Genomic DNA, 27570 nt, shown 5'->3' with positions numbered 1-27570 from the left:
TTGTTTCACGAAAAAAGAATCTCAGAAACTCAAATAACCATTCTTTCGTTGGTATAGTCTTCGCTAGTCTATGGCCATAATGAAAATACCGTTTCATACTTTTTGATGTTTCACAAGCACTTTTTGATTCCGATTTATGCTATTTTTTTTAATAGAATATTATAATAGTTCTCCACTGTTTAAATTGTTATAACAATTTTCAAAGATTCGTAGTTTTTGATTTTTAGTGGTTAGTGATTTTGGTAGCTATTTTATTATAAAGCCTTCGTTTCAAATTATGTTCAATTATAGCTATAAAAAAAGAAATATTTTAAAGACGACTATTGAAATTAATTCTTTTAAAATTTATCGCTAAAAGGTAAAACACGTTGTAGAATATAAATGAAATTTAAAAGTTTGACACAGTTCGGCTTAAAAAACTTATTTTGTTTCAAATATATCAAGATTTGCATTTCGATTCCACAGTGTGAGTTGTGAACCCACGATATATTCGTTATTACACTTTCTTGAGTAGCCAATCAAAATTGTTAAAATTAAACAAGAATTCTCGGCCTCAAGAAAAATTATAATAAGTTTAAAATAAAAGTTAGGTTATAGGTTTTGCTTTAAAAAAAGCATCATCATACAAAAAAGTTAAAATTTATAAGTATATTATGTTTTAACACATTATTGCCTTCAGAAAACTGTCGATTTTTAAATGGTGTCATATTTCACGTCTTTACGGAGTGTTAGTTTTATTACGTCTGATAAAAATATATAAAGCAATAAAACACAATGTATATCAAGTATTTTGTCCTACGTTACAAAAAGAGAGAACTCGATTTGCTCGATCAATATACGAACATAAAAAATAATCGCTAGGTGTAGACTGAAACCGTTCGTATGCTTGGCATATTCCGTCCCGCTCACAAGTCTGTCTCTTGAGAGACTTTAACAAACGCAATTTTTTATTTTAATCTTGTTTAAAGTTATGACTTTTATGAGGTTCGTGACTTAATGCTATGCATTAAAGTTGCAGCGCAACTATAAATTTTAAAAAAATATCAAAAAGTTGTTAAGCAATTAGGTTGCTAATAGTGGTGTAGAGAACGATGGAATACAAAATGTTAATCCACGAAACATATAAAAAAGTGGTTTTAGAAGTTATAAGCCTGTTATAAGGAAACAATACTAGTGCATCAGAGAGAACTCTTAATTCCATACATATAGCACATAATGTAGAGGTTTTGAAAAGAAAAATATTTAAAAAAATGTATGATGAAAAGCTGATTGAGTTGAAATTAATTTATTTATGAAAACCTATTTCCAAATGTGTCAGATGGGAATAACCATAAAAATAGCATAATATCTAATAATTTATAAACGTTGACACACATATTTGAATATTTGCCAATAATCCATTCAGGGTGTATTTTTATTATTTCACTTTTTCATGTCATTTATAACGTTTTAAAAAATATGCATTTTTGATACAATTCCTTCAGTTTTGGAAAAATGTTTTTTTTTATTTTTTAAAAATCCACCTAATCTGTGGGACAAGATTGGAATTACTTTTCTACAGATGTTAATGTGATTTATAACGACTTTTTGACCATCATACAGCGTGCCGTAGATAAATATGCTCCACTCCAACAAAGACAAAATAAATCTAAATGATGTTCGTGGATAACAGATAAAGTAAAAAAAGCGCAAAATATTGGAGATAACGCATATAAAAAATGTCCTATCACTATATTGGAAAATGACTGGGTTAACTATAAAAAAGAAAAAAGTAATGTGGTGTCTGTTTTAAGAAATGAAATGAGTGCAAAGGCAACTCTAAAAAGATGTGGTCCACTTTAAAGCCACTAGCTGGTAGTGGGAATAAATCTGCAGATTATTCAACACTTGATTTTGGTCAATATTTTAATAGTGTGAAGGAGAATATAAACAACTTTTATGCTGACAGTTTACAAGAAATACCCGAAAGCATTGAAATCAAACAGTAATGGAGTGGAGTGTATTTTCTCAAACTTTGAAACCTTAACGTTGTCTCAACTCAGAAAACTAGTATATAATAAACAAAAGCACTAGTGACAATAATCTGTCAATAAAACTAGTTAACCCATTTGACCCTGACTTAGAACATTGAAAGGCCTTTCAATGTTCTAAGGACCCTGAAACTATATTTTTCCGAATTTGTATATTTTTTTCTTAAAAACGGTCAATAGAAGGTCCCATTAGTCGAGAAAAAATCATGATTTTTTTTTTCAATTTCCAGTTTTGGAAAAAACGGCGGTCCTTTTAAAAGGACGGTAGGATAAAGGGCTACTATTAAAAAAATAAGTAAAGACTTCAAAATATGTTTATATATCTTACAATATATATATCTTACATGCTTAGCTAAATACTTAAAACCTAAACTTAAAAACTAATGGCAATTTCGAAGGTCCTCTCTTAGTTGTTTTCCTGTACGTTTCGAGCAGCTATATCCCTAGGTCCCTTCTAAACTGAAGTTGGTAAAGAGTACCACCATTATTCCTATGTCTTTGTCACTACGGTCTACACCTCCCATATTTTCGTTGTATGCCTTGATCAATTGAGGCTGATTTATATAAACATGCTTTTTTTCAGCCTGTGAAAATCGTTTGACCTTATTTACTGGCAAAACTGAACATGCATTGGTGGCTAAAGTAACAACGCTGTTGTCATTCCATTTAGATAATGCGATTTCATTATCGGCAACACCCCATTCAAATGTACCTCGTGTCTTTTTCTTCAGAACTGCCGCATTGGTAAATGGAGATTGTGGGATCCGGTTTTCACGTATAGTACCAGTTGCCTTGATGTTCCTCAATTTTAGCTCCTTTAGAAGTGACAAAGATGTAAAAAAATTGTCAAAAAATATGTGTAAGGGCTGGTAAGGCATTTTCTGTAAAACATCTGCATATTGGAGAACAAGTGACGCTCCCAAACCCAGGTGTTTATATTTGTCCGAAATTGTTGTCGACGCACCTTGGTAGGGATCAAATTAAACAATGTATCCAAGGCGTAGGGTACCTACCCAAAATTTATACCCCCACCTTATAGGCTTGCCTCGAATAAATTGCTTACCGCTATGTCTCCCAAAATACGGTATCATGGCCTCATCAAGGCTGTGATTCTCTTCAACTGGGGCATAATCAAAAAATTTTTTATTTAGGCTCTTGAAAAGAGCAGTTTAGAGTACTTTTTTATCAAGGGAAGTATTATCACTGCAATGAAGATTACTCATTATGAATTGAAATCTATCTCTGGAAATAGCGGCTAATATAAGTTTATTCTGGGTATCGTTGCAATTTTGCCAATAAATATGTCGCCTTGGAACAGTTGTATATCCACTGACAAGTAACACCCCTATGAAGCAGTACATCTCGTCTGCAGTAACGTTACCGGGGCGGTTTTTTTGCTGTGCATAAATATTGGTAAAATTGACAATTTCTCCTACCAAGTTCTCATCAAAGAACAGCTTGAAAATATTTCCAGGGGAACGATTGCTTTGTGCAGTTTGAACTGATTGCCATTGCATAAACGTAGACTCTAAATCTTTATTAAGAGTATAGTCAAACGTCTTTATGTGTTTAGGTCGCCTTTCAACAAAAGTGGATAGTGGTAGATCGTCACCACTGTCCCAGTCGTCTTCACCTTCTACGTCAAATTCAATTTCCGCCGGGGCCCTTAGTTGCACTCCGGGTAAATTATTTGGTACTACATCGTCTTCAGCCCCAGAATCTTCATTGGTATCGCAGTTTTCGTTGGCATTTTCGGGTGGAAAAATTGTAATGCTTGTAGGAATGTCCGACGTAGAGTCATGCTCCAATTCCTCTAAGATTTCTGCCATGGTTAGTGGCTTTTTCCAATACCTGTAAAAAACCACATAGTAGTATATAATCCTACCGTCCTTTTAAAAGGACTCGTTTAATTGAACGCTCCTGGATTGATCAAGAAGTATGAAACATAACCACAAATATATAAAAAGGTCAGTATGTTATGTTATTTGTTAAAAACAATCAAAATAAACGAGTTTTAACATATCTTACCTTGAGTCACTCATTGCAAAATCACTAGAAACACAGCGTGTTTTATTCGTCACTAGGTAAAATTAACAAAATCCTAACGATCGCGATTGACCTTGTTTAAGATGTTAACTAAATATAATGTGACACTGGCGACATCTTCAAACCGTCAGCTGAATCAAAAAAATACAGGTTTCTTTTTGAAATCCTTTTAAAAGGAAGGTAGGCGTAAATGGATTAATGACCTGTTTTGTGTCGTGGGCTACCCACTTCTATACCTAGTGAATAAGTCAATAAAAACGGAAAATTTTCCAGATAAATTAAAAAGTAGTGTCATAGTTTCTATACCCAAGGTTTTAACACCATGTATGTGTGACACTCACACACTACAAGTGACCTCCGTCCTATCAACTAATTACCAGTTCTGGATAAAATTCTAGAGACGGTTGTTTGTGGACTGTTAAAGAACTATTTTGAGACTAACGGTTTATTATATGAAGGATAATTGGGATTTAGGAGCCAACATGCATGTGAATCAGCTCTACAGTATGTGTGTGCAAATTGGAAAAGAGGTGTCGGAGTCTAAGGTAATCCTAAGTGTTTTTGTCGACTTAAAGCTTAGACTTTAAGTCTAAGTCTTTAGGTCTAAGTAGTCTCTAAAGTGTCTCTAAACTGGATAAAAGATTTCTGTAGCGTAGATCTCACTGCACTAGGGTTAATAATAAAAAATCATCGTTAAAGGAAAGTGTATGGGGTGTCCCACAAGGAAGTGTGCTAGGGCCACTACTATTCATTATTTATGTAAATGACATTCATTTCTGCCTAAAAAGTATTTTTTAGAACAAAACCTCTAAACGATGAATTTCAAATTTTATATTAGTGACTGTGTATAAAATTAAATTAAATAGTTTAAAAACAAAATGTATGATAATTGGGTCTAAAACATGGTGTCAAAAATATTGTGCGTTGGGTCAAAAGATTTATATAAATGGAGAGGATATTGCTTTTGTGTCTAGTATTTAGGTGTAATGTTAGACCCACAACTAACATTCAGTAATCATGTTGATTATATGTGTAAAAAAATTGAAAAAAAAAATTGATTTTTCTGTTTTATTTCAAAATCTCTGTCTCCGTGGGCCAAAATGTTAGTTTTAACACTATTATTTTTCCCCATTTTTTATATGCAAGCTCTTTGTTAATTTCTTGCATAAAAAAATATCCATAGATTACAACTTCAACAAAATAAAGTTATGCGCCTTTTATTAAATTGTGATAAATATACACATCTATTCAAAGCATGTTTACTACTAGACATGCCAAGATTTTAAGCGATTTATTGAAAAGGCAAATTATATTTTAATCTTTAAAATTGTGAACAGCTTACAACCAGCCTATTTAAAGTCATATCTAATAACTAGAGAGAACTTTCATGATCATAATTTGAGGTCAAATAATCAATTTATCATCCCCAGGGTAAGGACGATAGCTTTACAAAAATCATTGTTTTACAGTGGAATTCAATCTTATAATTCCTTGCCCGAATGAATGAAAAATGTAGATTCACTAAAGAGTTTTAATAAAAATCTTATGGTGTATTTAAGGAACTAACTAATAAGTATAGGTATTATTATTACTATGTAATAGCTTTACGCTAGCCAAGTGCTAAATAAACGTTTTATTTATTTATCTAGTTTAGGTTTATATCATTTTAGGACTGTATTCAGTTCAGGCTGACAATTTAAGAAAAAAATGCAAGAATACGTTAATTCCTTGCATTTATTCAATATATAAAATGACATTATTCTAACGATAAAGAACATTTAAGACGGCTTGTTACAACCAGATAAAATAAAAAAGAAAACCGGAATGACCGACGAGATTTTGAAATTTGGTGGAACGATGAAGCAAAAAGAGAGACCATTATAGCGCATACTACAGAAATGATACTTAACAGCGCTTACAACAAACATTAAAGAGTGTGACATCTAAACTTAAACATCTGTCCACCCTAACCAACAATAAGGAAAGACCTATAACTAATGTTGCTGACTTGACACAGACACGGAAAACATTCACAGAACAACTCTTTTATGACTCGCAAAGTAGATAATAACACAGGTCTAGATATCCTCCTTGACGAGGTCAGAGCAGCAATAAAATGAATGAAGGAAGAAAAATCCCCGGGACCGGATAATGGAAATATAGAGTTCTTGAAACTTTTTGATAAAGACAGCATGTATGCCATTTCAAAGCATAAAATTGGCTAACTGCATTCAAGTTAAATCCGAGAAAATCAAGTTTTACTATTTCATTTTATATTGATTCTCTCCTGCATAGGTAATCTTGCATCGTTATTATTAACAAACAATACTTGTTTTTGTGAACTAAAAAGAATAGTGACTTATAGGATTCCATAACGAATCCATTAATATAAAAAACTCAATATTGACGAAACTGTCACTTAACCACTTTTATGCTTTAGACGGCAGATGTGGTGGTTAACAAATGTGTTAATAAGATCTACAGTTCTGATAAGATTCTATTCGAGTGGCTCACATTGGAGTCTATCTTGAGGAGCTAATCTAATCAGGAGCTAAAAAGTGTGAATACTTTAGAACAATAGGTGTGATAAGCCATCTACTGAAACTATTTGTAAAAATCATACACAGGAAAATCTACAGGATCTGTAAAGAGCAAATAGCACCTACATAGTTTGGTTTCAGCTTTTGATAGGGTAACATCGAAAAATGTTAGAAATTCTGAAAAATTTAGGCTTGGATGGAAGAGACATCAACGTAATAGTCAACCTGTACTAAGAGCAGCTTTTGTCAGAATCGCAAATGAGACAGCAGACGAAATAAAGGCATTGAGAGATGTCAGGTAGGGCTGCACTCTCTCCCCATTATTGTTTAATATTTATTCAAAATTTATGTTTAGAGAAGCCTTACAACACACAGTTTTAGGAATATATCCGAATAGAGAAAAAGTGAACAATATTCAGTAGTTTTTTTCGACAGAGAACAGAGTGCAGTGAACAAGGTATACAGTGACCGCCTAAGGTTCGTCTAATTTCATATCTAATTCTATTTTTCAAATCTTCTACGTTGTTTGTCTTCTCAATATAAACTTTACTTTTCAGGTACCCCCATAGAAAATAGTCGCAGGTATTTAGGTCTGGTGACCTGGCCGGTCACTCTATTGGCCCTCTTCGTCCTATCCATCTTTCTGGGAACACTGTATCCAAGTAATTACGGACATCTCGAAAGAAATGTGGCGGTGCGCCGTCTGCGCCGTCTTGCTGAAACAACAAATTATCTTTCCGGACAGCAGGGTCTTGTTCATCTGGTTATAGTGTAGCCAACCCAATAAACATTTTTGGTTTTATAATATTTGTGGCAACTGTTATATCACCTTCCTTATATACCCTACAGCTATATAAATAGTAACCGAAATATTTCCGTTACTCCTATAAACCTGTGAAAGATCCTAAATGGGGAGTTTATAAGGGTATCGGCAACCCATACTTGGTAACGTTATAAACGTTTAAGTTGTGAGTCAACAGTAACCAAACTATTTCCGTAACCGCTATAAAACTTACCAGAAGAACCTTTAAGAAACTTAAGCGATATAAACTAGTGTTGAAAATTTTGTGGTTACTCTTATATACTTTGCCTATAAGAGTGTTCAAAATAGTTCTATATACTATTTTCTCTCATATGTCACTTGTCACTTTTCACGTCTTGTCAGATGTTTCTAAATATAAATATGTTTTTTCTCTGTTATACACATTGGCATACCGTTGTGGTTCTTTTCTGCCTCTCAAAAACAATAATACAATGACTTGTCACTTTGGTGACATGAGAATCATGAGATACTAGGTATAACAAATTAAAAATGGAGGAGATAGAAAATAATTTTTTACCTTGAGATAATGAAATTAAGAGTAATTTGTATCTAAAAATGTATGTGCGAATGATTTTTTACTGTAAATGTAACTAATTCACTTCGAAAAAATATAGGGGCCATCAAAATACTTACTATTATTTTGATGAAAAAATAATACTAGTATTTTTTATATTGCATTTAGATATTAATGAAATCATAACCTTTAATTTTTTTAATATTACACGATTTATTGTCGGGTGCCTTTGTTTCGTGAAATAGTTGAACCATAAATAGTAAAATCGTGATGAATTTCTACAAAATAAGTGAAATATATTGATTTTTCGGTACTTCTTTTTTATGTTTATGTTTATTTTTCAAAACAATCATGGCGGAAGTCTAAGTAACGTTATATACCATTTCGAAAGCATTATGTCACTCAAAGAGCTGTTAAATAACTATTAGTGATGGTATATAACTTAACGAACTATAAGACACCTTTATATAACCCTATGACTACAGGCAGGCAAGACGTGCCGCAAATAGAAAAATTAAAGACACTCACTTTACTTCAAATAATTAAGTTTTGACCAAAATTTGATTTTTTCCTAATAAATACGAGACCTCAGCTAACTAAAGTAATGTTTAACATAATTAAGTATATTTTCTCTTCTCAAATACGTTCTCTTCTAAAATATGATTTATTTCCTCAACAAAAGGCATCAAAAACCTTTCAACACCGGTGGTTTGCTTTTTCCACTATAAATACCAATTGCCATTGGCGTTAATTGAGGTACTTCAAAAATATTAAACAGTATTGGCCAGAATTCGTCCTTAAAGCTTTTATATATTGGCAACCCGTCTATGTTAATATACAAGGAAATATTTGATATATTCTGAAGGCTCTCTTGACATTGATTTAAACAAAATCCAAAGCCTTGATGCCAATAGTATCCATTTTCTCCCATTTGTTGAATTGAAATTATTGTAGAAGTTCCTAACAATGTTCTTGGATCTGTTGGTAATACATTTGGTAAACGTTTGTTAGTAATTCTCATTACTTCTTTTAACGCTCTCTGTGTAATATTAAAATTACATGCCCATTTTTGGAGATCATGCTTAAATTGTTAATTTTTTTCTCGTTCCAATACCTCCTGCTCTTCATGGCCTGAAACATCGTCATCGCCAAGTTCAACTAACCATTTATCAATGTTCTCGTTGTTACTAGCTCTTTCTGCACAATCTTCCAGAGATTCATCATAAGGTACTGTTGGAGATTTTGGAACTTCTATTGTAGGCCCTTGTGGATGCTTCGCTAAACTGATAGGGTTTACATATTCTTTCTCGGATAAAAACTTTTTTTCATCACCAGTCAGAATTTTGCTAAAATTTTTTGCAACTTTGCGACGAAAAGAAGTGCTAAACTTCATTTTTTTCCAATTATAACTCATATTTAATAGCAACAACTATAAACTAATTTTTGCTTGTTAAGTAGGTACCTAGTTACCTTATTATTACTTACATCATAATAAAGTAAAAAAATAAATTGGTTATTTGATTTTTGTAAGGTTATGTCATTAAGAGTATATAAGGGTAAAATGTGTTACCAAAGCTTATTAAGTTTTATAAAGGGGACAACCATCACTAAGAGTGATATAATTTAATTTGAAAAACACTAACTTTTATAAGAGTAAACATAATCACTCCTATATAACTAAGGTAACCGAGTTATATAAATAATGGAAAACGCTATATCACCACATTATATATCTGTAGGTTACAGTAACACTATAAACATAAAATATTACTAGAGTAATTTTATAAAACCCCAAAACTTGCTTATATATCTTTGTTACCTTTATACAACCCTTAATATATCTTGTGTGTTACTATAAGTTGCGGCAAATGTTTATTGGGAAAGCAAGGATAAGACCTTCTTGAAGAAAATTCAAACAGCGTTGTCCTGTTAAGTTTTCTTCGAAAAAGTATGGCTCTATTACTTTATTTTCCACGATACCAGCCCAAACATTAATAGATTTACGGTATTGTATAGGAGCCTAAGTTGCCCAGTGTGGATTTGACACTGACCAGTACCGACAATTTTGCCGATTTACGACACCGTTTAAACAAAAAGTTGCTTCATCCGAAAACAAAACTCGTAACACAAACTGACGTTTATTATTGCAAATGTTCATCATTTGCTCGCAAAATGGGTTTCTTTGATCAGGATCGTCCTCATTTAATTCATGTATAAGTCTAATTTTATAAGGGTGGTATTTATTTGCTTTTAAGATGCGTCTTACTGATGTTCCGGCTATATTATTATCAACTGAAATTTGAGAACTTGCATTGTTCGGATTTTCTTCGACGAAGAGCAGAAGGTTTAATTTTGTTTCTTCAGAAATTTTTGGAAGACCTGATCTTGGCAAATCCCTAACATTGGTTGGGTATTTGGCATTAAACAGTTTACTTACTTCTTTTTGCGTGCGCACTCGATCCCCGTACCCTAGCATCATCAAAATTTCAATTCGTTGGGTTTCCGTTAAATTAGCTATAATTTATTCTGATAAGAACTATTAATGTTTGAACTGACAGTGACATTCGAAAATAAAGATTCTTTACAAGTGCAACTATGTGTGTGTGTCTATATGTGTTTATAACATTATTTTTATTCTCGATTTTACCTTAATTTGTAAATTGACGTACTTCTTTGTTTTCTTGTTATTTAAATGTAAATATTTCGGTAACAGTTGAGTTTTGCGATAAGGTATGTTATACGAAACTTGCTTGGAATTTCGCCTATATTTCATAAATTCAAGAAAAAATATAGCATTCTATTTAAATAATGACCAATGACGTCATATCTTTTTTTTGTTCCACCCTGTATACAAAAATTTATGTGAATTAATCCGCAATATAAAATAAAAATCGACGGGACCGAGCGTTTTCTCAAAAAATCATGTCTCTAATTTTAATCGAATTTATGTGAAACTTTAGGCGGTCACTGTATGGTCTAAACATTCACAATAAAAAAAACTAATGCTTATAAGCAAAGACAAGAATAATAACTGTCAGTTATCAGTATAATCTGAGCAGTATTACCTATCTCGGAACTTTAGTGATGAGCAATGGAACCCGAAAATACGAAATTAAATTAAAAAGGTCTGGACTGCATTCAGCAAGATAAGACTTGCGTTTACAAGCCATCAAACATCAAGATAAGACTGTTTATGCTGTCACTTTCTTCTATACTATTTTCCATATCCACTATTGAAAATACCATGGACAGACCACATAAAAAATATCGATATTCTTAGCAGAATGGGTAAGAAAAAGGAACTGGTAGGATAGGAAGAGTAAAACAGGTTACCCCGATGGCGTTTGATGTTCTTTAGATAGCTTTGGAGCGACGCGTAAGAAAGAAACGAGATAATGCAGGTTATACGGTTTTAAATGAATTAGATTCTATAAAGCCCGTTTTCACTCCAGAACAAAAAGTAGAACTAGTTAACTATTTTAAAGATAAGGAAGAAAGATTGTTTGGATTGACTATAATAGAATGTAAGCAACTTGCTTTTGAACTTGCCGAACAAAATAAGATTAAGCACACATTTAGCAAAATTCATAACATAGATGGTCAAGGATGGATCCGTGAGTTTTTAGATAGGCACAAAAAAGCATCAATCTGGAATGGGCTTTAACATGGTGGCTGCACAACAATTCTTTACGCTATTGGAAAAAATTGTCCAGAAATACAACCTAACAGCGGAAAAAAGCTACAACGTAGACGAAACGGAAATTAAGATCAATCAGTGATATTCTAAAATCCTAGCTTTAAAAGGAAAGCGCCAAATTAGAACCTTTATCTACATGCCTCCTATGCTAATATTTCCCAGGAAATAAATGCAACAGGGGTTTATGGATGGTCTCGTGCCTGGTGGATGGGTTCAGCTGAATCAAATCGGGTCGATAAATAAATCATTGGTTTTTTCATGATTTAAGATGTTTGTTACGTTTTCTAGAGCTTTAAAAAAACCAGTCCTGCTTCTGCTTGACGATCATGGAACATGGAGTCTAAATACTATGTTTTCTAACCTATTGCACCCATGAACTACAGGCTTTAGATGTTGCATTCATGAAGCCATTAAGTGCATATTATGGTGATGAAAAAGTCAGAAAAATGCTTAAAACACATCCTGGGCGGGTACTAACATTTAAACAAATTTCCTCCTTATTCAATGGTGCATATATAAAAGCAGCAACAATGGGTATTGCAATAAATAGTTTTAAAGCAACCGGCGTAGGGCCTGTGGATATGGACGGTTTTTTAATACGCAGATTTTTTGACGTAGAAATTGATCCTAATAAGGCTAAAGTCAAAGGGGGACCTATTTAAAGAAATAGGAATAATAACATTATACAATCCATCAACGAGAAGACCCGAGCCTCAGCAAGAGCCCTTCACTAGAAAGGGGACGCCGCGCCGGAGCCTCAACCAAAGTCGTCTACTAGAGAGAAGATACCTGAGCCTCATAGTTTTAAGTTTGTGAGTCCCAAAGAAATCTTACCAGTGTCTAGGGTATGTCAATCCAAAAAAGCAGTGACAAAAAAGGGAGGCAAAACTGCTGTTATAAAATGAAAAGAAAAATAGTCGATAATAAGCAGAGACGATAAGAAATTAAAATCGAAAAACACTAAGAAAATAGAGATAGATTCAAAAGGGAAATATAGTGGCACTCCCTGCTTGTACTGCGGAGACTTTTATTCCAGTTCCACAGTATGTATAAGCTGGTCTAGTTGGCATAAATAGGCACACAGTTCATGCGCAGGCGTAGAAGATAAAGATGACGTAGCCGTATTAATTTGCGAATTTTATCAGTAAATTTTTTTAGTTTAAGTTTAGTAGAAACTTTAAGTTATTTTAGTAAAGAGTTAATACTATAACAATGATATATGCCTTATTTTGAGATTTTTAAAGTCACAAATTTGGTGGTAATCCTCATTTAAACCTTAAGTACCCCATTCAGCCCGCATTTACTTTAATGAGATCTAAAAACGAATTTACTTATTGTAGACTATCTTGCAAGAAAAAAAAGTAGTAGAAAACACAGTGTGAGTAGAAGGCAAATATCATGGTTAAAAAACTTAAAACCTGGTTTGGCATTAGTACAACTGAGTTGTTCCCGACTGCAGTGAACAAAGTTAAGATAGCATGTATGATAGTCAACATTCGAAACGGATAGGAGCTATAAGAAGAAGATTCTAACGATACCTAGACATCTTTTCTTAACACTTAAATCTTAAGTCACAACCCATATGTGTGTTTTATTTGTGTCAGTATTACCAAGGACATTCAACCGCTACTGCCATCATGTCATTCATTATACACGCCTGGCCAAGTCAAGTCGTGGGTGCGGAAATCATAATATTCACTTGCAATTTAAAAAAATAAGTGCTAATTTAAAACGAGAACGACAGCGTTTCTCCTACTCCTCCTACTAATTAAAATGGAACGTAGACTAATTCCTTGTGCGGTTTCCATATGCATTTCCCCTCTCAGAGGCACGCAGAAGTGGGAATGGTTGGAAGCTTTGCCACGAACTTGTATTGAATTTTAATGTATTTTTCAGGATGTGAAATTCTCTTAATGTCTCTTAATCTCTTATGTGGTTTCTCCTGAGACAAATGTCATAAACTTCTCTTTAAGTTCAACTTTGACGCAAGTATAAGCATTTAACGGTGAGATTAGAAAATGGATACCCTAATCAAATTACTATACCTACCTCATCCTTAAAAATAAACAATTCTCTTCTAATCACAGCTACTGCATCGTACGAAGTATCACAGGTTTTGGGTGGACTTTTCCGATTTCCATGGCCGGTATTGGTAGTAGGATGATATTCTTTTGGCGGTGAAGAGGACGGTTGATGTCGGTTATGCCTTGTTGTTGTCTGGTGATGATGGTGTTTGGTAGTTTTGGCAGTTGTTGTGGTAGTGGTTGGAACATAAGGAGGATACCGACCTAAAATATATTTTGTATATTCGATTCTAGTTATTATTAATATATTTTACCTGGTGGTGTATGTTTATGATGATGGTGTGTAGGCTTTTTATTAGGATTCATTGGTTTATACGGGTAATGAGGCCTAAAAATTATATTAATTATTATAGAATTATATTTTCTTTATTTCCTACTTACTTATATGGGTGCTTGCCGTCAGGATACCGTGGATCATACGGATAATGCGGATTTAAATTTCTTCTTGGTTGTGTTATATACGGCCTAATGGTAGTTGTGGTGGTAGTAGTAGTGGTTGTGGTAGGTGCTGGTCGTGGCGGTCCTGGATAATACTGAGGAATGCGGCCCCACTGCTTTTGGTCCTTCGAACCTATTTTAACTTATTAATATAAATTCAAGTGCATAACAAAATATTTTACCATATAAAAATCTTATAGCCAACTTGTCATCATCAGGAAGCTCATAGTCAAAACCACCCTTCAGCTCAGAATACCAAGGGTACATAAGAGCACCCTCTACATTTGAATGTGACAAACCTAGGGCATGACCAATCTCGTGGGCTGCTACATTAAACAGGTTTGTACCTATAATATTAATTATAAATTCATTTAGGAGGAAAATTAATAATGTAAATGTCTATACCCTGTTCGCTATCGGTTGAGGTAGTCCAGGTTTCATCCGCGTCAAAATGAACGTCCACACTCGATCGGGTTCCAGTGGGGAAAAAGGCGTGAGCAAGAATAACTCCTTTGCCATCAAAGGGGAAATTGTCTCCATGGTCTCTCCTGAAGTCAATATTAATATTTAAAAATAAATCATGTATAAGTTTAAAGATATTTACCTATAAAAATAAATAAGAATATCCGCCCTATCGCTGTCTACTTCAGTGAAGGTCAGTCTCGAGTGTTTAGACCAGACTTCCAAAGCCTTGGCAATTACATACTTTACTTCATAAGGATCTAGATCTTCTGCTAATGATTTAGATCTTAAACTGAAAAAAATGGCAGCAATTAGGTTCAATAGTAGCAAAAAATGAATAACATATTCTTTCAACCAAACAATTGTCTTATTTATATTAAATTTATATTTAAAGTAAAATAATAGATATTCTTGTAATCAGAAGAATATCTTTATATATTTATTTTTGGCAAACCATTTTATGTTTGTTTTATGATGGTTTGAATATGGTAGAAAAATAATTATTGAAAATCTTATAAATGTATTCAAGCGATTTGTCGTAAAAGGAAACGGAAGCATGACAACTTGTTTTTTACCAGCTTATAGTAAGTACCTTGAAACAAAAATCCTCTTTCCAAACTCATCACTGTTTAAAGAACTATAATATATGTCACTAATAAAGCAAATTTCGGCGAAAAAATGTATACATGCTTCTTTCAAAAAATATTGTACAACAAAAGCAAACAGGATTTTACTATACAATCATGGGCAAATAGGATTATATTACATTTAAAATCAGTAGTTCCGTTTAAGAAGGCCATTACTGAGAAAATTTCCTATTTATGGCGGATCATATTCAACGCGCTACCACAGATAACGATATCTCCCAGCCTCTAAATATAATTGCTAGAATTTCCCAGTGGTCCATACTTGACCTGCTGTTTAACATTTATGCTGCAAGTTTTTAACAGCCGAACATTGACAATCTTATTTGTTCCAAAGACAGTAATCTTTATACTAATATTTTCATTCACGAACCAGAAGTTCAACAAATATTTGTCTTACTTTTGTGAGCAATGTTCATAATAATTATAAAATATCATTTTCTAAAGTGAAGAAAAAATTACTATAATATTAAATAGATATGGTCATAATTTTAATTTTACTAGCTCTAGTCAAAGTGTAAACTTTGAGTTGAAAAAGAAAAGAGAGAAGTTTGACGTTTGAGCGTAGCAAACTCTAAAAATTTCGACACAGTTGTTTAAAAAAAAATATTTTGCAATCGTAAAATTTTATATGCAGGAAAGGTATAAAAACTATAAAATGGCTACATTATATTTATAGATGTTGAGGAATTGATCATTACGCATAGAGAGGTGCTTAAAGGCGAAATATGAAAATGCGCAACCATATATTTCGTGAGCTCTGGTACTCGCTTGCTACGTCATTGTTTTTAAATAACACGTTTTACAAAATATTGGGCGAAAGTTTAGGCATTTCTAAAATATTTTTCTACAACCCACATAAAATTGTAGCCTCAAAATGTTTATTATGATGTGCATTGCATAAATAAAATTAAAGCGTTATTGTAATAAAAATAAAATATAAACTTAGATAAAAGTATAAAAATGTAAACACTATTCACAAGTACAATTATTTTTTTTTTAATAACCTTAACAAAAATTAATTCTTTAAATAAAAAGCTGAAACAGGCCTCCTTCTTTGAGAAAAATAATAAGTTAACCTATCATTAAAGCCACTTCGTACTTCGAAAAGAGTTCCTGTGAAATTGGAACATTCAACTATATTCTCCCGCAACTTCTCTACATTTGTTGATCTACTAATTTTGAGTTCATAAATGGTCTCCTTGAGACAACCTTCAACAAAAGTCATCAAGGGACAAATCTGAAGATCTAGGAAACCATTTAATATCGCGAGTCCGACTAAAAAGACGGTTAGAAAAAGTATTTGTTACACATTCTTTAAATCTTATTTTTAGGTGTTTATAGTACCATCAATAAAAAATGGCCTTATAATATCATCGCCCCAAATACCAGCCGAAACAATTAGTTTTTGAGGATACGAAAACTTCTGTGCTCTTTTCCCGAGACCAATATACAGGATGTCCCGAAAATAATGGGGCATAGAACAACAGTAGATTCTAATTATGTCAAAATAATGTGGTTGAGGTTAACTTGCCTTATCGTAACTTTAATAGTAACTGAAATACAGGGTGTCAAAGTATTATTTGATTTATCGTTTTTTTCTCATAGGTTCTGAACCAATTGACATACTGACATGAAATTTAAAACATACGAGTCTTTTAAAAAGAAAAAGAAAATTTCGTATACAGTTTTCGTGTTTTCGGTATTGGGCGTTAGTTTTTACTTTTTTAAATCCCCTCACTTTTTTGCAGCCGTATATTGGTTTGAAAAGTAACAAAATAATTTTCTTTTCTAATTTTACATAAAAAATTTAAACTTTATTAAAGTCACTAGGAGCAACCATTTTCGAAATAATCGCACTTCTAGATTTTCATAATATGTGAATGACTTATATTTATGTAAAATTAGAATAGTTACTAAATAAAAAATATATTACGACTTTTTTGTTAATTCTTATATCATGACCAGAGTAAATCGTATTTATCTATAGTATTTTTTTTATATTTTATTTTCAAATAAATATTCCAAAAACAATAATAATCCAGGCCATCCAGGAATGTCCTCTCCTTCTGATGGGCAGTGACTGCATGGCTCCAGTGACTGTGGACTGCGAGGGATTCGTGACGCACATTGCAGGTAGAGAGGAGTGGCAGCATTCCAACAGACCTGCATTGCTAAATAGGGGGACCATCTGGTACACAGATGGCTCCAGAATGAATAACAGAACTGGATCAGGGCTTTGTGGTGAGATCCCACATACCAGTACGGCATACTCACTGGGGGAGCACGCCACTGTCTTCCAGGCCGAAGTATCGCTGTATTAAAATGCGGTCCTAAGCTGCGGACACCGCAATACAGTCGTATCAATATGCTCGGACAGCAGAGCTGCCATTAAGGCTATCACGGCCGCAAAGGTAAGCTCGAACCTTGTACTAGAGTGCATAAAAGTCCTGAAAAAACTGGTGCAGGTTGGCTGCAGGGTCCAGCACGTCTAGATACCTGGCCACGCAGGCCATGCAGGTAATAAGGAAGCGGACTCTCTTGCCAGACTGGGATCCGAATGTGCCGATGGGGCCGAAATCCATAGTTGGTATCGCCAAATGCGTTGCGGTCGCGTCAATGAAGGGTCTGCTAGACAAGTGGACCCACCGAAGATGGACTGAGTCCCCTGGTATGAGATAGGCCAAAGCGCACATAGGTGGGCCCTCTGCCTGTCTGACCAAAAACCTACTACGCCTAAAAAAACGCCAAATTCGGCTAGTGACAGGTCTTTTAACCGGTCACTGGTCACTAGCAGAAGCTATCTCCAAACTATCGGTATTGCGGATAACCCGGAATGCCGATGGTGCTGTGAGGAGGATGAAACCGTTGACCATGTAGTCGGGGAGTGCCCAGCACCCACGCGTGCCAGGTTCAAATACTTTGGTAACACTTTTAGTGTACCGAGTGACTTTAAGTCTTTCGAACCAGAGAGCCTTATCGTTTTCTCTAAGGCCGTTGGGCTCTGGTAACCCCCGGTGGGGCATGACGGGTCCATTAGGAGACCTATATGCACAACTGCCTTGGCAGCCCACTGTTTCGACAATTCACAGGGTGTCAAAGTATTATTTGCTTTATCGTTTTTTTCTCATAGGTCCTGAACCAATTGGCATACTGACATGAAATTTAAAACATACGAGTCTTTTAAGAAGAAAAATAACATTTCGTATACATTTTTCACGTTTTCGGTAGAGTGCGTTCGTTGCGTTAGTTTTTACTTTTTTAGAAACTTTTTTTTTCAGTCCTGTATATCGGTTTATAAAGTATCAAAATAAATTCCTTTTTTTATTTTACATAAAAAAATGTATACCTTATTAAAGTCGCTAGAAGTAACCATTTTCGACATAATCACAGTTTTTTTGAAAAACTGTGACTATGTCGAAAATGGTTGGCGTTGGAAACAAGACAATTATTTATGTCAAACTTTTTGAATGTCATATAAAACTTTCAAAACGAGTAAAAAAGTTGACCATAAATTATTCCAAAGAATTTATAGCAGACTAGGAGAAACTGGATCATTTCGGCCAAAAATGCCTGTTTTGGGCCGCAAAAAAATATTTCCCAAGAACAGGAAAAAGAAATTTTAGTCCGCGTAGCAGAAAATCCCGTGTTAAGTACTAGGCGAATAGCGGCAGCTACAGGTGTAAGCAAATCATGTGTTGGTAAAAAACTTCAGAAAGAAGGAATACCACTTTACAGCAGTTCAGTGTTTCCACCAGATTTGCCAGCCAGAATGCAGTTTTGTCGTCAGTTTAAAAATATGCAAAACGCAGATCCAATTAGCAGAGTGTTATTCACAGACGAGGCTACATTTACTAGACGCGGCGTATTTAACTTTAGAAATGCTCATATGTGGGATACTGAAAACCCCCATTCAGTTGTCAGTCATCATTTCCAGCATGAATTTAAAGTTAACATTTGGTGTGGTATTATTAAAAACCATAGGAGGTGTTTTAGAAGATATACCATTAAATGTTAGGCAGAACATGTGTTTTATGCAAGATGGGGCGCCACAGCGCATTTTTCTCGACAGGCACGCAATTACCTTGACGAACAATATACCAAACGTTGGATTGGCCGTAGAGGACTTATGCTTTGGCCTGCGCGTAGTCCATACTTAAACCCCATGGACTTCTGTATTTGGGGATATTTGAAATCAATTGTTAATGATATTAAATAATCTAAATAAACTAAATGTAAACATTTTAAATTCTGTAAATATGTTAAAAAATTATGAGGATCTTCATTTTAAAATACGGTAGTCATTTGTTAAACGTATTTCAAAATACATTGAAGTTAATGGAGGGCATTTTAAACAGTTGTTATAGTAGCGTTATTGGTATGTTTTTTTATTTATTATTGTTTTTGGAATATTTATTTGAAAATGAAATATAAAAAAAATACTATAGATAAATACGATTTACTCTGGTCATGATATAAGAATTAACAAAAAAGTCGTAATATATTTTTTATTTAGTAACTATTCTAATTTTACATAAATATAAGTCATTCACATATTATGAAAATCTAGAAGTGCGATTATTTCGAAAATGGTTGCTCCTAGTGACTTTAATAAAGTTTAAATTTTACATGTAAAAAAAATTTCTAAAAAAGTAAAAACTAACGCAACGAACGCTCTCTACCGAAAACGCGAAAAATGTATACGAAATGTTATTTTTCTTCTTAAAAGACTCGTATGTTTTAAATTTCATGTCAGTATGTCAATTGGTTTAGGGCCTATGAGAAAAAAACGATAAAGCGAAAATACTTTGACACCTTGTGAATTGTGAATTGTCGAAACAGTGGGCTGCCAAGGCAGTTCTGCATATAGGTCTCCTAATGGACCCGTCATGCCCCACCGGGGGTTACCAGAGCCCAACGGCCTTAGAGAAAACGATAAGGCTCTCTGGTCCGAAGGACTTAAAGTCACTCGGTACACTAAAAGTGTTACCCAAGTATTTGAACCTGGCACACGTGAGTGCTGGGCACTCCCCGACTACATGGTCAACGGTTTCATCCTCCTCACAGCACCATCGGCATTCCGGGTTATCCGCAATACCGATAGTTTGGAGATAGCTTCTGCTAGTGACCAGTGACCGGTTAAAAGACCTGTCACTAGCCGAATTTCGCGTTTTTTTAGGCGTAGTAGATTTTTGGTCAGACAGGCAGAGGGCCCACCTATGTGCGCTTTGGCCTATCTCATACCAGGGGACTCAGTCCATCTTCGGTGGGTCCACTTGTCTAGCAGACCCTTCATTGACGCGACCGCAACGCATTTGGCGATACCAACTATGGATTTCGGCCCCATCGGCACATTCGGATCCCAGTCTGGCAAGAGAGTCCGCTTCCTTATTACCTGCATGGCCTGCGTGGCCAGGTATCTAGACGTGCTGGACCCTGCAGCCAACCTGCACCAGTTTTTTCAGGACTTTTATGCACTCTAGTACAAGGTTCGAGCTTACCTTTGCGGCCGTGATAGCCTTAATGGCAGCTCTGCTGTCCGAGCATATTGATACGACTGTATTGCGGTGTCCGCAGCTTAGGACCGCATTTTAATACAGCGATACTTCGGCCTGGAAGACAGTGGCGTGCTCCCCCAGTGAGTATGCCGTACTGGTATGTGGGATCTCACCACAAAGCCCTGATCCAGTTCTGTTATTCATTCTGGAGCCATCTGTGTACCAGATGGTCCCCCTATTTAGCAATGCAGGTCTGTTGGAATGCTGCCACTCCTCTCTACCTGCAATGTGCGTCACGAATCCCTCGCAGTCATGTCATCAGAAGGAGAGGACATTCCTGTATGGCCCGTGACCAAATTTTTGCGTGACCGGTCTCGCCAGCACGTAGTATGCCGAGGACGTATAGCCTGTAAGCAGTCCTCATTGCCTCGAATTGCACAATGAGGTCCAGAGGCGGAAGGCTCAGCAGAGTCTCGAGCGCTCTAGTTGGCGCCGTCCGCATGGAACCCGTTATGTTGACACCCTGTATTTCAGTTACTATTTAAGTTAGGATAAGGCAAGCTGCCCTCATCACATTATTTTGACGTAAGGAATCTACTGTTATTTTATCTCCCATTACTTTCCGAACACCCTGTAGAACAACCGAAGGATTCTGTTTCCCATGTAATGGAAAGAAAATTCACCTGAAAATAGAATATTTTGTAAAAAACTTGCATTTTAATTTGCTTTTTCCATAATGGTTCTACCAAATTCCATTCATTTTCGGGTAATATCTTCTAAGTTTTGGAATATTTGAAATATTTGTTCTCATGTTTATTTGAAATACTAGTTACATTTTTATGGTCCTCTGCCTGAGTCTGATTTCCTCTCAAACACTTTTATTTAATCATGTTGAATCTACTTCTCGGGCACCACAAATCATTTCTTCTAGTCGTTCTTGTTCCTGGATTCTTTCGATAAAAGGTTTTTACACTTTAGTATGCGCAATCTTTAATTCCCCAGCCTGTATATTCCCAAATTAGTACTCTCTATTTATCTATTTTTATTTCAGAAAATTATGTTCAACTCTTTAATAGATATCCACAGTTTACATATTTAATTCAATAAAGAAATATTACATACTATCCCTATCATATAAAGGAGTTATTTTAAAAAATGAAAATTACAAAAAACTCTGTAAACCGACTACCAATAGCTATTGTTACTTTGATCAGCCTTTTATTTAATTTATGTATTTATAATTTTTACCATATTTTTCATTTCTTCATTTTTATTATCCATTTGTTGTAGACTTATGGTACAGTTTAAAATGTTAGATAAGTAAGTAGAATGTGGTTTTTTATAAAAAGATATATAATCATTTTATCAGTAATTTAATTTCTATTGAATTAATTAACAACTCAAGACGTTAAATGAAAGCTGAAATCTCAGCCTGTATGTGCTAATTACAATATTTCTAAAATAAAACAGGGTGTTTCAGAACTATGGGATCAAACTTCTGGGGGTTGTTCAGTGCAACAGAAGAATCCATTTGAGTATAGGAACCCATGTCCGGAAATGCGTCACTACGCCACTACGGCCCTAAGACGCGTTAAAATTTATAAAAAACATTAATTACCTAAATAGGATCTGCTGCATTTATTATTACCGTTTGTACATGATACCATAACAACAATTATTTAAAATCAACGCTTATCAATGTCATGTTTAAAAATTTTATAGCTTACAATTTTTAAACATTTATTGCTAATAGAAAACTTTACCAATCAAGAATTGGCGGATATGCATTTGGCATACGGAGCAACAAACTGCAATGCACGAACAGCATCGCGGTTGTATCATGAACGTTATCCCGAACGACAGCATCCTGGATACAAAAAGTTTATTGCGGTTCATCGGCGGCTCGCTGAGACAGGCATGTTTAGGACCAAGATGCATGGATACTGGTGTTGCTCGAACCGTAAGAACGGTCGGATTTGAAGAAGAGGTGCTTCAGCGAGTTACCGATGAACCATCATATAGCGCACGTGACGTCGCTAAGAATATGAATACGAGTAACGCTTCTGTCTGGCGGGTACTACACGAGCAACAACTCCATCCTTACCACTTCCAGAAAGTTCAAGGTATGACTGCAGCCGATTATCATCCTAGAGTTCAATTTTGTCGATGGCTTCTGGATCACATCATTGCACAACCAAATTTTTTACGATTTGTTTTGTGGACCGATGAATCCTCTTTCACAAGAGACGGTATTTTTAATAGTAGGAATAGCCATGTTTGGGACGAAGAAAATCCTTACGCAATTTTTCCAAGAAAACATCAGAATGGTTGGTCTGTCAACGTATGGGCAGGCATTGTTGATGATTATTTATTGGGCCAGACCTTCTACCGAAACGCTTAACAGGACCTATTTATCTGCGTTTCTTGGATGTAGTTCTCCCAGAACTCCTTGAAAATGTTCCACTAAACGTTAGACAGCAAATGTGGTTTCAGCATGATGGAGCGCCGGCTCACTTTGCTGTACAAGTACGCGAGTATTTGGCTCAGCGGTTTGGGCACCGTTGGATTGCCAGAGGTGGAGCAGTTTCTTGGCCTCCTAGGTCACCCGATTTAACGTCGCTCGATTTTTTCTTGTGGGGACATGTAAAATCTTTAGTCTACGAAACTCATGATTTAGAAAAGTTTATGGACGATTTTAGTAATTTTATGCAGAGAGTAAGGCAAAAAGAAATAATGTATAAAAAGATAAAAATAGAAAAGCAGCAGTATTATCCCAACAAAAAACCTAAATAAATTTATTTAAAACAAAATGTTTATAACTATTTTATTATTGCATAACATCGCTTTTGTAAGTGCCCTGTTCTGGTATTATATCTAAGTGGTGTTGGCTATGTTTTGTATTCATGTCATTTTTTGGCTTATGGTAAAGGATATTTTATTAATAATATAATAATATATTTATAAAATATATTTTTTTAATTTTGCCTTTGTTATAATTAAATAATATATTAGCGTTTGTTTCATATTTATTGGTATTTTTTTGCAACTTTTGTAAGTAGAACCCTTTGAGCAACGTTATATATTAGTAGATTGCTTAATAGATGAAGTAGATATAATAAATTTTTAATATTCTGCATCAGTGTTATGAATAAACCTACTTTATTCAAATATAATCTGGTTATTTTATTCTCTCAGATCCTAATAAATATTAGTCTTTTCTCATTGTTGAGAGAGAATACAAAGAATGTTTTCCATTATTATGGCTCATTTTCATAGTATTCAATTGCATCGGATGTATGAATCACACGAGACAAAAAAGTGTAATAGGTATATCATAATAAAATAATACCTTTCTAAACTTTTTTATTTTAAAATGAAAATGTTAGATAATATAATGGATTACTAGATAAAATAATAATAAGTGTTCTTTTTAGACTATTTAATAAAATTATCAATTTTTTATATTAAATTTTAAATGAGCGAAGTTTAGAGACTGAGAATTAATTTAAAACTATGCATTAAGTGCTTGAAATGAGATAAATTCTATTTAAGTAAAAGTAAAATTAATAAAATCATGTAACAAAAGTATTTTCCGTCATTTGCTAAAAATAAACAATTTCTTTACGTAAGTAAAGTGTTCCGTATGTTTATTTTTCTCAAATACCATAATTTCTCTTATAATCAGATTTGAAATACGCGCCTTAATTATCTGAGCCAATCACAAACAAAGCGCCATGATTGGCCCGCATGGGTGCGGAAATTAATGTATCCTATATTTGCTTACCCAGCTATGTGCTACTTAAAGCAAACACAACAACATTGTGTTATATCTGTAAAAATGTTGATGTAAGTGTAAATTTTATTTTTATCTATTGATTTCAGTTGTAAACATTTTTTTAGAACTTCTTTTTTTCACTTATTTTACATCGTATTATACATAAGTAATAATCAGGCTTCACTCAGCAAACTAGCGCCCCAGAGAAACAAAGACTGGTAAAGTAGAGGAAGACTGCAGAAGAGATGGATGGATGATATCAAAGAGATCGCTGGTAGAAACAACTAGCTCAAGATCAACAGGAATGAGAAGATTCGGAGAGGCCCGTCTTGTCAACATATCCCAAATGTACTCGATAGAATCAAAATTAGGGGATTGCGCAGGCCATGATAATACGTCGTGCATAATTACAATTTTTTTTAAAATCTTTCAATGGAAATCAAATAAGACCAAAAACCTATCGAAGCTCCAGCCCAAACCATCAAATTGCCGCCTTGGTTCCTGTCAACTTCTTGCATATTTTGCAAGCAAGACGCCTTGCCAGGTAGGCAATTTATTTTAATAAAAAATGCGTAGAGTAAACGAATCTATGAACATTAGTTTTCGTTACATTAGGCATGATCAAGCAAGTGTGTAAATAGGTATAGTTTAGATTTATTCAACAAATCCCATAAAAGTGTCAAAAGTTATTTTAAACATAATTATAATGACAATTTTGAAATTTTGATTTAAAACGTGTCAACTACTTGCTAGATATAACGTTATATTAAATTAAACTTTCCCTTAATTATCATGCAGCCTGTCCCTGCCCCCGAAGTCCTGCGTTAAAATTTATTACCAAGTATCATTGTATCAACAATATTCATTAATGGGAACATTGCGCTATGTATTTTATAGCCGAATTAAAAAGATATATTACTTGATATAATATAGAATTATTTCTTAATTTTCGAAATCTATTTTTCAGCTTAAGTTATGCTGTATAAGTAAAAATGGTTTTATTACGTCACCAAAACCTTGATAGACCTAAATCCTTCCATTTTCTGTTTAAAGCTTCTTGTTAAGATGGGATCAAATGGAATTGCACCGAAAGTTTCCATGCAATTTCATTTGAAAGCGGCAAATATGAGAAAATTAATTTTGTATCAAAAACTTTATTGGCATAACCACTTTTTTATACCACACATTTCTAACATATTCTTTTCTTTATTTTATTTATTAGTATTTAGTTCAAAATGTATGACTAATCAAGGATCTATGAGTAAGTATAGGTTGCAACGCTTTTAGCAATTTTATTTTAGGAGTAGATACAAAATTAAAAATATAGGTGAAGCAAAGATTGAGAGAAAAGTGAAAAAAATTATTAAAATTGAATTCGCTAATTCAAATTGCTTATGAAATCAGTGCTTTTTTAATAAGTAACACATGCAAAAAATTATTTTTAATTTATAAAATTGATGTGATTACTTTTTTGAGTATGATTTTGCATTTATATATTTTTTTAATAATAGACCTACCGTTCAAAATAAATTCCTAAACAAAACTTATGACTAATAAAGTCTTCTTCAATGTTGACGATATGACCCTGTCAATCGCTCACTCAAGGAGGTTGTGAGGGTTTAAGAGACACATCACACCCAAGTTGAGTGAGTGATCGACAAGGCTCCTCCAATCAAAAAATCTAAACAAACTTTTCAACGCCCCTCGCTTCTCAATAAAATTTTTATTACTTACCCAACGGATCGGGCACAAACACATGCACTGACGATGCGAATTAAAAACTACCAATTATTTTAAGGTCAATTAAAACTTTAACCACGTCATATGAAATAAAATCTTATTTGGATATGGTGATCCAGCTTTCAGGAGAGACACGACGCAAATGCTAGAAGAGCGCCGATAACTTTAAATTTATATAGAGAGACTCAGTCTATCGCTTTCCGATGATATTTGTGTCTGCGCATCGTCAGTTTGTAAAGAGAGAAGAAGGCGTTTTCGTTGATGATGACCTATTATATAAAAATGATGAAAAAAGTTACGGGCATATAAAAATTTATTTTTATTCTTTGAGGTTTACTACATTAATTAAAAATATACAGGGCTTTGTCATCGTTTTTGAAACTGTCTACGGCATCTCACTTTTTTAAATGAATTTGTATTAACTTGTAAAATAAAACTTGATTTTTTGCAAAAGCCACCAAAATTGGAAAATTGTTAGTGCTTTAATTTCTATTCGTGAAAACGTACCCGTTCTTCCTGTTTCAATATCATTCAGTATTTTTGTCCAGTCCGGTTTAGATTATAGAAATATAGTTTAAGGTATATTTTCTTAATTAAGGTATATTTATATATATATATATATATATATATATATATATATATATATATATATATATATTAACAAAACACTCAATAATACAAAAATAATATACAATCTAAGATGTTCGTACGCAAAATAAATTTAAGATTTAAAGATTAGAAAATAATGGAAGATATACGAAACGAATAATACAAAAAATAAATAAAAATATATAACTATTGCCGTTGCTTCTGGATTAAATGCTATTCACCAAATCATGAAACATTATCGCATTTGTCTCCGGAATCGACTCTTTAATATAAGGTTTAAAGAATTTAAAATATTATTTATCTTTTGTGTTTCCTGGTATATTAATTTATACAAAAATATTTAAAATGTTTTTGACCAATACTTTTTTCTTTTTATTTGTCTTACCATGAACGCCAATAATAACTATTTGCCTTTTACAGAATTTATAGATTGTGACCACTCTGTCGTGCTAATCGAGGTGGACTCAAACGGACTCGCCACCTCTGAATATTAAGGGACTAGATGCCATGGAAAGACCCTGATCATAGCTGTAATTCAAATACCCACAATACAATATGAGGAAGCCTCACCTCTCATCAGCGTTTTGCAACGCTATTAGGAAACGAGTTATGGATCTGACCCTCATATCTAGCATATCAGTGACTGGAGAATCTCTAAAGAGAAATCTAT

The 27570-nt window shown here is 33.9% G+C and overlaps 1 protein-coding gene across 1 annotated transcript in view; it reads right to left on the bottom strand.

The window, feature by feature from the left end:
* The window catches only part of LOC126745020 (matrix metalloproteinase-2-like), a 211130-nt gene that overhangs the window by 10320 nt on the left and 173240 nt on the right, over positions 1–27570 (bottom strand). The window contains exons 4-9 of the mRNA XM_050452670.1: positions 14777–14926; positions 14578–14720; positions 14355–14519; positions 14116–14305; positions 13989–14062; positions 13700–13938 (exon numbers count right to left, since the gene is read on the bottom strand). Of these exons, the coding sequence (XP_050308627.1) occupies positions 13700–13938; positions 13989–14062; positions 14116–14305; positions 14355–14519; positions 14578–14720; positions 14777–14926 (961 nt within the window). The remainder of the gene's footprint in view (positions 1–13699; positions 13939–13988; positions 14063–14115; positions 14306–14354; positions 14520–14577; positions 14721–14776; positions 14927–27570) is intronic.

The sequence above is a fragment of the Anthonomus grandis genome, chromosome 15 (assembly GCF_022605725.1).
Source record: "Anthonomus grandis grandis chromosome 15, icAntGran1.3, whole genome shotgun sequence".
Classification (NCBI taxonomy): Eukaryota; Metazoa; Arthropoda; class Insecta; order Coleoptera; family Curculionidae; genus Anthonomus; species Anthonomus grandis.
Note: the sequence above shows the minus strand (reverse complement) of the source record. Positions and strands in the feature narration are given on the sequence as shown.